Source organism: Procambarus clarkii, chromosome 55 (assembly GCF_040958095.1).
Source record: "Procambarus clarkii isolate CNS0578487 chromosome 55, FALCON_Pclarkii_2.0, whole genome shotgun sequence".
NCBI lineage: Eukaryota > Metazoa > Arthropoda > Malacostraca > Decapoda > Cambaridae > Procambarus > Procambarus clarkii.
Window position 1 is genome coordinate 22,557,097 of NC_091204.1, and position 17,240 is coordinate 22,574,336.

At 37.2% G+C, this 17,240-nt stretch overlaps 1 protein-coding gene across 2 annotated transcripts in view; it reads right to left on the bottom strand.

Annotated features, from left to right (window-relative positions):
• The window catches only part of LOC123756277 (methyltransferase-like protein 27), a 262,560-nt gene that overhangs the window by 103,254 nt on the left and 142,066 nt on the right, over window positions 1-17,240 (bottom strand). For both annotated transcript variants that reach the window (XM_069305544.1, XM_069305546.1), the window contains exon 3: window positions 9,088-9,196. In XM_069305544.1, the coding sequence (XP_069161645.1) occupies window positions 9,088-9,196 (109 nt within the window). The remainder of the gene's footprint in view (window positions 1-9,087; window positions 9,197-17,240) is intronic.

The following is a 17,240-nucleotide window of genomic DNA, read 5'->3' on the forward strand; positions in this document are numbered from 1 at the left end:
ACTCTATTTTAATGAAACAAGTGTGTCTTCCCATAAACTGTGAGTGGATTGTGATCAACACCGGACTACCCCAGCCAGAAACCGTCAGAGTCTAGGCAACACCATTCCAACATCAGTAGTGAACAACACTACAAGCTCTGGTCCTACAAGAGGGCTAAAATCTTAGTACCATAAGATACGAGCTCCGTACCTGCATCTTACTAAAATAAGAGAAGTTGGTGGTGTTGTAACAATAGTAATTGGATCCAATTCTTTGTGCCACTAACCCCATTATATTGCAGGGGCGGATATCACCATGAGCTTACGAGCTCACCTCAGTAAGTGAATTACTTGAAATTAAATTAAAACCATATTAACTAAGTTAATCAGCGTTTGACAAATATTTGATATTTTGCAACTCCTTAAAGTAAAGTATACATTTGCAATAGATACATTCATATCATTATATAATCTTGTCATTGTTTATAATAATTTATGTGGTAAGATGCCAGATCAAAAGGATTGGCTAGAATAATTTGTAACTGTATCAGTGCTAGCTGCATTATACATATTACTTTTTACCAAGTTGTATGTGTAGATTTTCCATTCAACAGATAAATGAAAGCAGCCCCATTTCTGTTGGATCACTCTGAAAACTAAGTCAGTTAGAGAACAAAGAATATATACAATCCATTACCACAAGAAAAACACACAGTTTCCCAGTGGCTAGTTCCTTATTTTAGGGAGTCAAAAGTTTAAAAAAATTCCACACCTCATTCAGAGATCACCTCAATAAGTCTCACACACACAGCTTTTGGGACAAAGTTCACAACAATTGTGTCACTAATGACGCATCACTGTCAATCACTTGCTCTAAAGCCTCCTCATGTACATGACACCGAGTCTTGCTTGTAGTTACATATGTTACTAGCATATATCAGTACACCACCCACTCCAGCTGTGTGAGGTCCGCCGCACACTGGTTTTCTCTATAAAATAATACATGGCTCTACAAGGCTCTAACACACACATATACTTTCCATAATGATCACCAGTGGTCGACCACGTGACCGTGACCGTACTAGCCATATAACTGCAGTAATCCTTTTAGATGATAAATCCAATTGCACTGCGATTACAAGTGATTTAGGTCTGGCATTTTGCGATGTGGCAGGATTATAATACTACAGAGCTAGGTGAGTATGAACTGCCCTGGAGCTGTTGGCAGGGTACGCTTCCCTTGAAGTCTGCAGTCCGTAGGACGCCCTGTGGCACTTCACATTGTCTTCAAGATTCCGTGACATCATCACTTGTTGACCAATGACATTGTTAGACCAGCCTGCCTTTGTTTAAAAACACACCTGATTGGCTCGCGTACCTGGTCCCACTGCTGACGACGTCGTTAGTTCAACACCTTGCCGTTAGGAGGTGTTGTATCCAGATTATTGTGTAAACATTAGTTAGTATCTCGCTCTCAAATGCACTGGCAGCGGAAGTAGTTTATGGAGTGTGTGAAGGAGGCTAATGTTGTTGGAAAAAAACAACAATTATTCTCATCCTTAATACAATAGGATGTATTTCCTGTATTAGGCGTCATGATCATTTAATTCTCATTTACTAATCCTTAGTACAATGGGATGTATTTCCCGTACTAATTGTCATAATTAATTAACACTACTAACGCATAGGTTAGCGATATAGAATTTATTGCATTAGGATGTGGAACGTCATGCAATTTCTCTTAGAATCGTGGAAATGTTGCATCAGCCAGCTAACCACAGGAACATTTCATATTAACATATCGAGTAGAATCTAGCCTTACTTTCCTTTATTAAGGATAATTATTTATTAATAGGTTACTTTATTTAGTATACTTCAGTTTACTGGAATTCCTTTATCCAGCTAGATAGCTGTTCCAGAGAATAATATTATAACCTAAAATAATTTCCACTTCCAAAGGATTCTCGTTTTGTTTGTGCAGTTTACATTAACTGACTTACACTACGAGAATCATATATTGCAACATAATTAATTTGTTTATGACATAAATATTCGTCATAAACACATTCTTCCCTAATTTAACTTTAATTAATGAAAATCATTTATGCTCGGGCCCCCCACTAGGAGTTATTTCGCATGCGCGCGTGCCCGAGAGGGAAGGGAGGCTCTCGCCATATTAGATCCACTGGCAGCAAAGTGTACCGAAGCGGTCCTTCTAAACCATACAATCCTGTTAGCCTCTGTACATCATCGGGCTTCAGACTGAGGACACAGCTTAACAGAATCATGGACACCAGTATCAGCAGGCATTTACCTCTGTATTTATTGATTGAGCTCATTAATGAATATTGATGCAGGTGCCATGTCGTCAAGCTGTAGGCAAACAATTAATCCCATGTGAGTGCTACTTCCAACCTTTCCAATTATTTAGATATTACATTTATGTGTGTAAATATTAGTTTGGAGTGGAAATTATGGAAGTTAATTATTGCAGCATGGTACAACACAACTGAGGAGGCGTGTGACTGTCATATACTCACGTGTCCCAAGGATCACTATCTCAGGGCTGATTCCAGAGTGTTGTAGAGATTGGACTCCACCTACGTTCCTCTGTCACAGCTGAGAACTAATAAGTTTTCATTGTAGATAGTTTTCTCTCAGTTATGAGAGTCAATACATTTACATTTATTGCAAATTGATTATATATTATTTAATCTTTAATATGCAGTAGTATTTTTGCATTACATTTTACTAATCCATATAATCTATGTGTGTGCATATTATCATTATATATTATATGCATTATATTATATTATATTATATGCATCATATTATCATTATATATTATATTCATTATATTATATGCAACCTCATAGAATACCCCCTAAAATGTGTCATGGGAAGCGGCTCTAGAATATATTGAATTTACAGTTCATTATTGCTTAATATAATCTTTAGAATTTAAGTGTATTTAATCATAGAGAGTTATAAGCCACTGGTTCTCTAATTTATTCAATTTAAGTATTCATCTTATTTCTCCCATAAAGAGAGTGGTCCTTTGAGCATCGTAGAATTAAATATCATTTTACTAGCATATGAACTAGAGCCAGATTTCCCCACAAGTGTTGTGGCAAATTGATTCTGGGCAGTGTGTTGTTAGCTCGCTGGTCATGGTAGGCCAGTTGGCTCACTGGTTAGGGTAGGCCAGTTGGCTCATTGGTCAGTGTTACGACCCTCGGTTCTTATTTTGAAACCAGAGGTCAATTTCAGCTCTAAATTATTACTATACATTAATTGAAAGGATTGGATCACGTGAGAAGGATATTAATTAACAATAACATTTACATTCATGGATACTGAATTCCTAGGTGTGCCTTTGTTTCCGTCTTCCTTGCCAGACATAAGACGAATCTTGGTTCTCACAGAACATTCAGACTCTGAGCTTGTTGATTATTAAATAGTGACCTAGTTATCAGCTATTCTTAGAATTGTTAAAGTCACTAGTAATGAAGGTCGGTGAAGACTTGTAATGATTGTGGCCGCACGATCAGTTAGGTTGTCTTCCCGGTAGCATACTTAGAGAGCTCAGTAGACTGTGCTCTTCCTTCTCTCTGGGCGGCTGCTTTGGTGGTCACACATTCTCTGTGGGCTCTGTTCTCCTCTTCCTCCTTTTTCCTCTCGCCCTATAATCTATGTCCAAGTTGAGTATCTTACCTTATTAATACTGTGCTATTGGTTAGCTGTAGGTGTATATTTCTTTAGGTGTATGTTTCTTAGGTGTGTTTATTTAGGTGTATTCTAAGCCAGTGTTTTGGTATCCCTAAGTGTACTCTAGGGTGATAGTGAACCCACGTGTGCTTAAGTCTGTGATACCTATGATACAAGTGCCCTTCAGGAAACTAGTCTTTACTCTAGTTGCCATTGTAAACCTCGCATCCTGCTTATGTAGACCAAGGTATTTAACGTAAGGTAGAGTCGTAAAGTGATTTATTGTATTTATGTATATGGGGGGTTATTAGAGGGTTTAATAAATAAGAATAAAGCTAGGAGTATCTTTTCATCCTGTTTAGAGTGGAGTAGGTGACTACCTTAGACGGCAGACGTTTATTCTAGCCAAACAAGTACTCATTGCTGGGAACATTCTTCCCTGGGGACCGGGGTCTACCTACTTCCACTATTTTAAGAACTCCTGTGATTTTTTACTATTGGCCCTTAACCATCTGCCCCCCATAATAGTCAGGATAGGCCAGTTGGCTGCTCAGGACCCTCATGGAAGAGGTATTGTTCTCTCACTCTCCATATAATTTAAAACATTTCCTTCGTGTCATCAACATTGAAAATGTAATATCATTCAAATTTAAAACATGAATATAATTCTAATATACCAGGGGCGGAGGCTATAGTCAGGGATGAAACTGAGGCTGAAACTCAGGAAGTTGTAAACTCTGACTCAGTAGGCCAGGATGTAGATGACAGTAAACTAGAAAGTGTACCAGACAGCACTGGCAGCTCGATAGGTACAGACACTACGACGGTTCCCGATAGAGCAATTCAGAACAGAAGGACAGACTTCTGCAAATTTTATGCAAAGGGCATATGCAGACATAGATATGCGGGTAATAAGAAAGGATTAGAATGCAGTTACCAACATCCCAAAAAATGTTTAAATATGCTTAGGCAAGGTGAGTGTCGATTTGGATCAATATGTAGGTTTTTCCATCCTGACATGTGCCAAACCTCACTGGAGGACAGAAAATGCTATGACCTCAGCTGCCCACACTTTCACGTGAAAGGCACGGAACGCTACATAAAGAGTGGCAAGCAGGATAATGAATTTGGAGGAAAGTCTATAAATTTTTTATACCAGACCGAAAGAGAATTCAAAAGGAGGAGCATGGAGAGTGTATGGAACTGGATGCCAGATCCACTTGCATTCCAGAATTACAGATACAATTACACACCGAAAGGGAACTACAACTACGACAGGCAACTGCCCTACAACAATCAGTACTGGTCAGAACAAACTCATTTTGTCCACGCATAATGGGCTTGCCGAAAAAGTCTCCCATTCAAACTATCACTAATAGAGTAACCTCTTTCATCTTTGCCAACATACAAGGACTGAAAACAAGAACAAACAACAAAGTACAGTTCATAAATGGCCTCCTCACGGAGTCAAGTGCAGTATTTGGAGCTTTCACAGAAACCCATTTAGGGGAATTGTTGGACAGTGAGATCTGGATTCCAGGATATAACCTATACAGGTGTGATAGGAAAATTAGGTCACATGGAGGAGTGGGTCTGTATATTAGGGAAGACCTTGTATGCTCGGAGCTCCAAAACGTTACAAATGAGGTGGTAGAGGTACTGGGATTAAAAATAGAGAAAATAAATTTTGATATTATTCTAATATACAAACCGCCAGATGCAACGGCTGAGTAATTCACAGAACAGATAAACAAAATAGAGAATAGCCTTGATAATTTGGAGAACCCGATACCTGATATTATCTTCCTAGGTGACTTCAACTTGCCTAGTCTGAGGTGGAGAATAGCAAACAATAATATTATACCTGGAAATCTATCAACCCGTTCTCGGAAATTTAATAAGTCAATATTGACTTATTAGTTGCGTGCATAGGTGACATACTAAACATAATAGTTTCCCTTAAAAAGCTTCATAGAAAACACCGACCCTACCTAACCTACTTAGTATGTTAAAATAAGCATCTTATAGCTTCGTAATTACAATTGTTACTTAACCTATTATAGGTATAGGTTAGGTAATAATTGTAATTACGAAGCAATAAGATGCTTATTTTAACATACTAAGTAGGTTAGGTAAGGTCGGTGTTTTCTATGAAGCTTTTCAAGGGAAACTATTATGTTAAGTATGTCACCTATGCACATATTTAATAAGTCAATATTGACTTATTAAATTTGCGAGAACGGGTTGAAATCTATCGGGACCTAACCAACCACAGATTAGAGAACTACTTTGATTCTGTGACAAATTTTCACTCAATCAGCAGATATCGGAGCCAACAATAAATGAAAATATTCTAGATCTGGTCTTTACGAACAATGAAGACATTATCAGAGACATTACGATATCAGATACCACATACTCAGATCACAAGCTCATTGAAGTGCAAACGACCATCAATACTCAGAATAGACCTAAAACGTTGATAAAGCGAGAGGGGCTATTCAGTAAATTCAATTTTAATAATAAAAAGATAGACTAGGAGATAATAAACAGGGAACTTACAAACATTCCATGGGAAACTGTTCTAAGTAATACAAGTCCTACAGAAGGAATAGAAAAACTGACTTCAGAAGCGTATCAAGTCTGTCTGAAACATGTTCCTTTGAGGAAAGCCAGAAAGAGATCTAACGTAGAAAGAGAACGCAGACGACACTATAAACGCAGGAAAAAAATAACGGAACTGCTTATGCAGACACGAATTTCCCGTCAAAGAAGGAATAATTTAAATAGGGAGATTGAAGAAATAGAGCGGAAATTGAAACACTCATATGAAACTGAAGAAAGGCAGTTAGAACAGAAAGCAATTCAGGAAATAAAGAAAAATCCAAAATATTTCTTCTCATATGCGAAATCAAAAGCAAAAACCACTGCCAGTATTGGACCTATTCATACAAGTGAAGGTTCATACACGGAGGATGACAAAGAAATTAGTGAAATCCTAAAAAAGCAGTATGAGGACATGTTTAGCACTCCAATAAACAACATGAAAGTGGAAGAACCAGACAATTTCTTTATGCGGATATTCAAACCCCTGTAAATATAACTGATATCAACACAAGCGCACTAAATTTTGAAAGAGAAATTGAAAACATGCCCATGCACTCGGCCCCAGGTCCAGACTCATGGAATTCAATATTTATAAAGAAATGCAAAGTGCCGGTAGCACAGGCACTCAGTATAGTGTGGAGGAAGAGCTTGGACACGGGGCAGATACCAGATGCACTTAAAGTAGCAGACATAGCCCCTCTACACAAAGGAGGGAGCAAAGCATTGGCTAAGAATTATAGACAAGTTGCACTAACATCGCACATCATAAAAATATTTGAGAGAGTGATTAGGAGTCAGGTCACCAATTTCATGGAGACCAATGACCTTCACAACCCAGGCCAACATGGATTTCGAGCGGGAAGATCGTGCCTCTCACAGCTACTAGAGCACTACGACAAAGTCACTGAGGCATTAGAAGAAAAACAGAATGCTGATGTGATATACACGGCCTTCGCAAAGGCTTTCGATAAATGTGACCATGGCGTGATAGCACACAAAATGAAGTCAATGGGAATAACCGGTAAAGTAGGACGCTGGATATTCGGTTTTCTGTCAAACAGGACTCAGCGAGTAACGGTCAACCATATAAAATCTAGTCCAAGTGCAGTTAAAAGCTCTGTACCTCAGGGTACAGTCGTTGCACCGCTGCTTTTCCTTATTCTCATATCAGATATAGACAAAAATACAAGTCACAGCTTCGTATCATCCTTTGCAGATGACACAAAAATCAGTATGAAAATTACCTCGGCTGAAGACATTGAAAAACTTCAAGCTGATATTAATAAAGTTTTCGACTGGGCATCAGAAAATAACATGATGTTTAACAGTGATAAATTCCAGGTACTCAGGTACGGTAAAAATGAGGACCTTAAACATAATACAGAGTACAAAACACAATCAAATGTACCCATAGTAGGAAAACAGCATGTAAAGCATTAGGGAATATTAATGTCTGACGACCTAATGTTTAAGGAGCATAACCAAGCAAATATTGCGACAGCCAGAAAAATGATAGGATGGATTACGAGAATCCATCACAATGGTTGTACTCTTCAAGTCACTTGTGTTGTCCCGTCTTGAGTACTGCTCAGTACTCACTTCCCCCTTCAGAGCAGGAGAGATTGCTGAAATAGAGGGAATACAGAGAACATATACGGCACGCATAGACGCAATAAAGCACCTAAATTATTGGGATCGTCTCAAAGCCCTCCAAATGTTCTCACTAGAAAGAAGACGAGAGAGAGATATCAAATAATTTACACCTGGAAGATACTGGAGGGCCAAGTACCAAATCTACACAGTAAAATAACAACGTACTGGAGTGAACGATATGGAAGAAAATGCAGAATAGAACCAGTGAAGAGCAGAGGTGCCATAGGCACAATCAGAGAACACTGTATAAACATCAGGGGTCCGCGGTTGTTCAACGTCCTCCCAGCAAGCATAAGAAATATTGCCGGAACATCCGTGGACATCTTCAAGAGGAAACTAGATTTATTCCTCCAAGGAGTGCCGGACCAACCGGGCTGTGGTGGGTATGTGGGCCTGCGGGCCGCTCCAAGCAACAGCCTAGTGGACCAAACTCTCACAAGTCAAGCCTGGCCTCGGGCCGGGCTTGGGGAGTAGAAGAACTCCCAGAACCCCATCAACCAGGTATCAACCAGGTAATATATTTGACATTTAAAAATATAATTTACTGGTATAAAATAGTATTTATATTTGTATAAACATCTATATAAATGCATATTGAAACATATAGATAAATCAAACATAAACCAGAAAATAGAACGAAGCAACTATTTGATCAACTGAAATTGTTTGAAACATTTACTGTCATTCAGTCATAAGATAACATCATTACTATTATCAACAATAAAAAGCTTCTTGGTGCACGTTGCCTGGTAAGCTAAGTATAATGTTTAATGTTAGTAAACATGACGTATTGTGGAACATAATATTTGCTACATAAATATTATTCAAACACTTATATATTTTCCAATATTATTCTTAACATATTTTGTCCACATTCCATAGATTATAAATTGGTAATGCATAACGATTCCACCAGTCAGTAGTGTTACTAACACATTTATATATATACAAATTAGACTGGAATGTATGGATGAGACTGAACACAACCTGGACATGGTCTGTAGGATACAGGGGGACATAGTTGGGTTTCACGTATACCAAAGACCTATAACCTACTTTTCCTAATATGATTTTTTTTTCAGATTAATTCTATTAGCATTTAAGTAATGATCTTTATGTTATAGACAAATTGTACTGTACCTGCGGCAATGTCTATCACTCGGACATGTTGACGGCGGTCATCTGGGACCTTCTGAGCCACGTAGTCAGCAGCGATCACGTGCCCTCTATAATGCGTACAGTCTATAATCTGGCGAAGACAAGAATATCACCTTTCAGAGATGCTTCACAGTTATTATTATACCTATAAATAATTGATCAAAAATATCTTGTATGATAGGTAAAAACACAAAATACTAATATAGAACATTATATTTAGCTTAACAGGCAACGTGTAGCAAGAAGCTCAAACACAAAATATCTCAATATATATATTGAGATATATTGCTTTGATGTGTTAAGCTGTTGCTAGTGTTTATAGATTATTAACACCCTGACAACCCGTTATTTATTAGGAGGAACTCTTGTAATCATTTACTTGTTCTGTGTTAATTTGTATTGTTTTATTTTCAAACCCTTGTGGATGCACTTTAAGTTCTATCCTTTGTCGATGCACTTGAAGTTCTAACCCATTGTGGGAAATTTATCCACTATATCTATATTATTATCTAAGAAATGTAATATTTCTATAACATATCTAAATCATATTAAATCATATCAGAATTATATCAGAATCACTACAGATTCATTATATCCTACATCTGGATTCTACATGACAATGCCACCTATGATCACGTATACCAAAGGGCCCTTGATGTCTACATGACTTTGAGCATGATTTCTCAAGGATTTAGAAGTTTCGAGACGAATATCTTAATTAACAAACTGTTGGAGCATCAATTGATTGTTTAATGATGTTGGAACATCAATTAAGGATTAAATCAAATCCTTAATAAGAATCAATAGTACTATTAAGTACTACTTATAATATTTAAATCTTATATCTAATTATATTATAATCTCATTTTATCTCAATCTTATGTCTAGACAGTAAAAATAATCAATATTGATTGAAAGCTACCTCGCTCAGGGAGCATGGGGGAATGATACCACCACACCTATCTTATCTTACTGTAAACACAATCAAGGACATAATCAATTAGCAACGCTACTAGAATATTAAACAGAAAAGCTGTGACATAAATATAGTGCCTAAGCCCTACAGAGATCCAGTCTGGCAACTTGTCAGACGTCACCCAGCACTCAGACATAATTATATTGATTGTTAATGCTGCGTGTTGATTGGCCAATTGCATGCCTGTATGACTTTGATATATCCAATAAGTCTGTTTGTCGTTATAGGGCAGGACGATGTTCCATATATCAATAAGTTTTAATCAATCTGTCAGCAACTGAACTTTCTCAATTTATCTAGACACTCATGAGGTATACAACCTCAGTCATTGTATCTTGACACTTATGAGCTACACAACATCAGTCATTGAAAGTCAAGCTCAACTGAAACTCTTCAATATAAATTGAATATATCTGTATATAATTGATCATATGCATCAAGTTAACAATTGCTTACTTAGTTATCTTTAACTTATCATGTAAGTTTATCATTTTGAATATAATCTTTTGTACTTAGTTAACAGTACTTGAACCACATTTAAGGTCAATTGATTGTATATTCATATATATCATACCTCTATAGTACAAATTGTTGTATTTATTAGTATGTAAATATTGGCTGTTGTAGTTATGGTGCTGAATTGGACTGTGTACATGTTTAGATCCTTGATTTAAACAGAACCTGTGTTCAGTTATAGAACTGAGTTTATTAAATCTTAACCTTGTATTAACAATACAAGCTGACTTGTCGAATTGGCTACAGGTGGATTGTGGATCTTCAGTCAACTTCTCCATTCAGCCCTAGGGACCTCACCTGCCCCTTACAGCCCAGTCTGTCATTAAGAAAGAGGCGCTAGGATTTACAATGCTAGCTAGGGACTTTAACTGAATTAATTTTGAATACAGTAATTTGTAATATAGTACAGTACAAGTCCCTAGTAGTTCTTATAAATTAACTAACATTAACAAACCACCTCTTGAGTCAAGGGAGTTAAGCTTTAGGCTGCACAATGAAACTGCTATAAACAATTTTATAACTGCTGCTGATAATGTCAACTGGGAGTCCGAGTTAGGTAACATAGGGGACATCAACCTAGCAGTACAATCTTTTCCTCAAACAACTCTTAGCCTTTATAACACCCACTGTTCTATGCTTACAAAACAAGTCACATACAAAAGGCTTAACAATCCTTGGCTTACAAAGGGAATACTTAAATCCATTAATAAAAAACATGACCTTGAGAAGAAGTATAGGTTAGGAACCGTCTCCAAAGAATTCTCAAAGAATTACTTGTTATTGGTATCTAAAATAATTAGACGAGTGTTACGGACCCGAGCCCAGCGTCCGAACCCGGAGCAGTGACGACCACGCCATCTGTGAGTCAGCTCCCGAAACCCCCTCCAAATGGACGACGCCATCTAGTGAGGACGAGATATACCGGCCACAAGGGCTGGTTTCCCGTCCTGATTAGCTCGTAAAGTAGCCGCTGCTGACCTCTGGTGAGGTGACGCTTAGACAGCAACGCCATCTATGGAGTGGATAGGTGGGCGTTTGTGTCTAAGCCTGTAAGTGAGGTGCCCTAGAGTGTAACCAGTACTGATGACGTGTCTGATTACAGAGTCGACCTGGGACTGCTGAATCGGACGGTGGATCAGTCTACCTAAGGCAGCCGTAGAATCTCCACGCATTTGCTGCCGAAGCTGTGAGTCACCCCCCGGATGAACACTACTGTGTTAGCCTGCCTGTGAGGTGGCAAAACCAGGAATTGTCGTACCCGGGGCTGACTGGTGGAGAAGACTAGCCACTGGGGTGTTGTGGTGAGTAGAGTGATCTGTGGAATCACACGAGGCTCCTGCCTAGGGCTCGCAACCCTAGTATTGGTCGTGGAGTGGCCTACGCAGCGTAGCTGATTGGAACCTGCCAGCTACAGGCTGGATTTGTGGTTGAAGGCCTCCACGACGGTGCCCCCAGTGGAACTGTGATTTGGCCGGCATGTGGCCGGGGTAGACTCGCTAGGAGACTCTAAGGATTCGTCGAGAGGCCACGAGAAGATGATCACGGGCTAAAGCATCGTTGATCACCTTGGAGCATCCTGTGTCTTCGAAGAAGAAGTTATTGTAAATAAGTGTAGTAATAGCAACCCCCCTTGTGACGGTTTATATAATTATTTATTGGTGATGGAATAATTATATATTTAAGTTTAAGTGCAGTTTTATCCCTTCCCCTTTAATTTACTTGCGTTACGGAGCACACCCCTTGAAAGCCACTACTAGCTTGGGGCCGGATACCCTAACTCTACTAACATCAGAGAAAGAACCCAGTTGCGACCCCAGAGGGCCGTAACAACGAGCCAAAACTAAATACTATGAAGATAAATTTACCCAAATAAAGAGCAACATTAAAAAAACTTGGAGCACAATTTCACAAATATTGGGATCAAAGAAGATTTTAAATAACAAACCAACACTCCTGTCCAATAACGTTGGTCAGCTTTCAGCCTCTGATTCTGCTATTGAGTTCAATAGGTTCTTCTCTTCCATTGGGTCATCCATTGCAAATGATATTTCATCTTCCAGTACTGATGTTAAGGACTATCTTACAGGTAACTATCCACAGTCTCTGTACCTAAAGCCTACTAATTCCACTGATGTCAATGAGATAATCCTTTCCCTTAAAACCAAGTCTAGTGCCCTCGAGGAGATACCAACTTTAATTTACAAAAAGGCTTCCAGATCTTTAGCCCCTGTTATTGCATTGCTCTTCAACAAGTCACTTGAACTCCAAACCTTTCCAGACATTCTAAAAAAAGCAAGAGTAACCCCTGTCCACAAATGTGGTGATCTCATAGATGTTAACAACTACAGACCTATATCAGTCCAGCCTAACTTGTCAAAAATATTTGAAAAACTAATCTACAAGCAGCTTTACTGTTTTCTAGCCAAACACAATATACTTACCTCTTGTCAATATGGCTTCAGACCCAAAAAAGCACTAACGATGCACTTATTAGTATGATTAACTTGATTCACGCAGCTCTTGATAAAAAGGAGTTCCCTGTTGGGTTATTTGTGGACCTGCGTAAGGCTTTTGACACTGTCAACCACTAAAACCTTCTTCTTAAATTACATCATTATGGAGTCAGAGGACACTCCCTGCAATACCTCAAATCTTACCTTACTGACAGGCTCCAGTATGTTTCTGTGAATAATTCAATTTCTCCTACCCTACCCATCAACATTGGTGTTCCTCAGGGCAGCATACTTGGCCCTCTCCTCTTTCGCATCTACATTAATGACCTTCCAAATGCCTCCCAACACCTCAAACCAATTCTATTTGCTGACGACACAACCTTCATTTACTCCAGTCCTGACCCTCTTGCTCTAAATGCCACAGTAAATACTGAGCTAAATAAAGTTCATCTTTGGCTAACTGCCAACAAACTCACCCTTAACATTGACAAAACTTTCTATATTCTGTTTGGCAATAAATCCTCTAATCAAATAAATCTCAAAATAAACAATACCCAAATTTGTAACAAATTAGATGGCAAGTTCCTTGGCGTTCTCATTGACCACAAGCGGAATTTCCAGGGACATTCTAAATATATCAAAAGACACATTTCCAGACACATTCTAAATATATCAAAAAAAGTTTCAAAAACTGTTGGCATTCTTTCTAAGATCAGATATTATGTACCCCACCCTGCCCTGGTGACTCTCTATTACTCCCTCATCTATCCATATCTCAACTATGGTATTTGTGCTTGGGGTTCTACTACCCAAAATCATTTACGTCCTCTAATTACTCAACACAAAGCTGCTATTAGGACAATATCCAACTCAAGCCCCAGACATCACTCGGTAACCCTACTCAAATCTCTGAATATGTTAGATGTTAAGTCACTGCACATTCTCTCATGTGTATTATACATATATAAAACGCTGAACTGTAATGCCAATCCTGACCTCAAAAGCTTCATTGAAGGTTGTAACAGAACCCATGAGCACCACACCAGAAATAAATTCAGTTTTGATATTCCAAGAGTACGACTTAATCAAACTAGAAATGCTCTACAAATCAAGGGACCCAGAACGTGGAATGACCTTCCCAACCATGTTAAAGACTGTACCTCTCTCAACCAGTTTAAGATAAAAACGAAGCACTACCTAATAAATTCCCTGTAACCTACCTTACCCCTCTGTTGTCAAACCATGTCTATTTTTTTTTTTTAACAATGCTGTTTGAATGTAATTGTCTGTAATAATTTGTAATTGTATTTGTGCTGCTTTTTCAGCCATGTTACCCCCTCTTTTACCTCTATTTTTATTTGTTCTCAACACATTTTATTCTTTATACCCATTAGTATTAAGCTTTAGTCATTAATGTTTTTCCTGCCCGAAACGTTTTGCGTAATAGTGGCTTTAGGCATTGTATGTACTAGCTCTATCTATTAATCCAACAAACTTTGTAAAATCTCTTGTATATATGTACCTTACCTAAATAAACATTTATTTATTTATTTATTTATTTATTTATTTATTTATTTATTTATTTATTTATTTATTTATGCATTTATTTATTTATGTATTTATTTATTTTAAATCAATCCCAACAATTTTCCCACATTCATGATCCTTCGAACTGGATATTTCAATAGCAAAATACATAAGAAAATTCTTGATTTTACATTGGATTAAATTATACATAGTCCAGCCTGATTTAGCCTTGCAGCCAATATCTAGCATATCTATATATCTACAACAACAACAAATACATATATTTATTCAGGTAAAGTAATTACATACAAGGTGAGATACAAAACGTTGATGGATTTATAGATAGAGCTAGTACATACAATACCTAAAGCTACTATTACGCAAAGCGTTTTAGGCAGGAAAAACACTAAGACTAAACCTTAATACTATTTGTGATTAGAGAATAAATTGTGTTGAGAAAAAAAACGGGAGGAACATGGCAGAAAAAATAGCAAATATACAATTTGGACAACACACAGCATTGTTTAAAAAAGTAGACATGGGTTGACATTTAGGGGGTGAGGTAGGTTACATGGAGTTAATTAGGTAGTACTTAGTTTTTATCTTAAACTGGTTGGAGAGGAACAGTCTTTAACATGATTGGGAAGGTCATTCCACATTCTGGGTCCCTTGATTTGCAAAGCATTTCTAGTTTGATTCAGTCGTACTCTTGGAATATCAAATAGGTATTAGTTTCTGGTGTGGTGCTCATGGGATCTGTTACAACCTTCAAGGAAGCTTTTAAGGTCAGGATTAACATTACAGTTAAGTGTTTTATATATATATATATATATATATATATATATATATATATATATATATATATATATATATATATAAATATATATATATATATATATATATATATATATATAAATATATATATATATATATATATATAAATATATATATATATATATATATATATATATATACATATATATATATATATATATAGGCAGGCACATGTTGACGAACCTTGTGAGTTCCAGAAGAAGATCTTGTGCAGCATCACCAACCGCAGGATTTAACATTTGCTTGATGTGGTGAGGTTTTAACCCTGTAAAGCCGCCTGGTGACCCAGGTGGAAAAGGGGTATATATAAATATATAAATATATATATATATATATATATATATATATATATATATATATATATATATATATATATATATATATATATATATATATATACTGCCCAGATAGGTACAAGAGGAGTGTTGTTAACGCATATGTCGACCATGCTCTCAGCCACAGCTCAGAATGGAAGCAAGTCGACGACGAACCCTGTTGGGTAAGGCAGGTCCTAGTCAACAACGGCTTCTCCAATGGTTTCGTCGAAGACATCATAAGAAGGAAAGTGAAACGCCATGCAACCTCTGAAGAGACAACCAACACAACACCTATACCCCCTATTAGACTATTTTACAGGAACTTCTTTTCCACAGCTCATAAAACGGAGGAAAGGGTCCTGAAAGATATTGTTAATAGAAACGGTATCCCTACAGACAAAAATCAGAGGATACAACTGACGATTTACTATAAAACCAGAAAAACGGCCAGCCTACTCATGAGAAACTCTCCAGACACAAAACAGAACGCTTTAAAAGAGACCAACGTCGTCTATGCCTTCAAATGCCCTCTTGGGGACTGTAAGCTCCAAAAAACCCAGTATATAGGCAATACAACAACATCCCTTTCCAGGCGTTTAACGATGCATAAGCAACAGGGCTCCATTAAGGAACATATAATCTCTTCCCACAACCAAACCATCGCCAGAGAAATCCTAGTAAACAACACAGAAATCATCGATAGATACAGCGATAGCAGGCGGCTTGACGTTTGCGAGGCACTACACGTCGAGAAGTCAACACCAGCAATCAACAGCCAATTAATGCACAACTATATTCTACCCACCTCAAGACTCCGCTCCAATATAGAAGCATCAACAAATACGGACCAATAGGCTTTCTACAATCACTTCTATTCAATACCCATTGTTTCGTGTTCTGTCTTGTGTTGATGAAATTAATACCCTATTAATGCCACCTCTTGTTCTGTCTTGTGTTGATGAAATTAATACCCTATTAATGCCACCTCACCCCATCCACCTCACTAAAATGTAGATATAAAATCGGAGATGCGTAAGTTCTATTCAGTTGTGTATTTGTAAACTAAAGTCTTTGAAAATGTAATAAGTTTTACGAAACGCACTCGTGTCGCGTCAGACTAGAAATAAAAATGAATTTTGGAGAATTGATTTTTGATTTACCTCCAACAGTGAAAAGAAATGTACGAAAGATTGAGAAAATTCGTGTTAGAATTATTAATCTTACTTTTTCGGTCATATTTAATAATATATGTCTACAGGAAAGACTGCTCCCAAAATATACTAATATATATATATATATATATATATATATATATATATATATATATATATATATATATATATATATATATATATATATATATATATATATATTACATATATATATACATATATATATTTTATTAAATATGACCGAAAAAGTAAGATTAATAATTCTAACACGAATTTTCTCAATCTTTCGTACATTATGCTTCACTGTTGGAGGTAAATCAAAAATCACTTCTCCAAAATT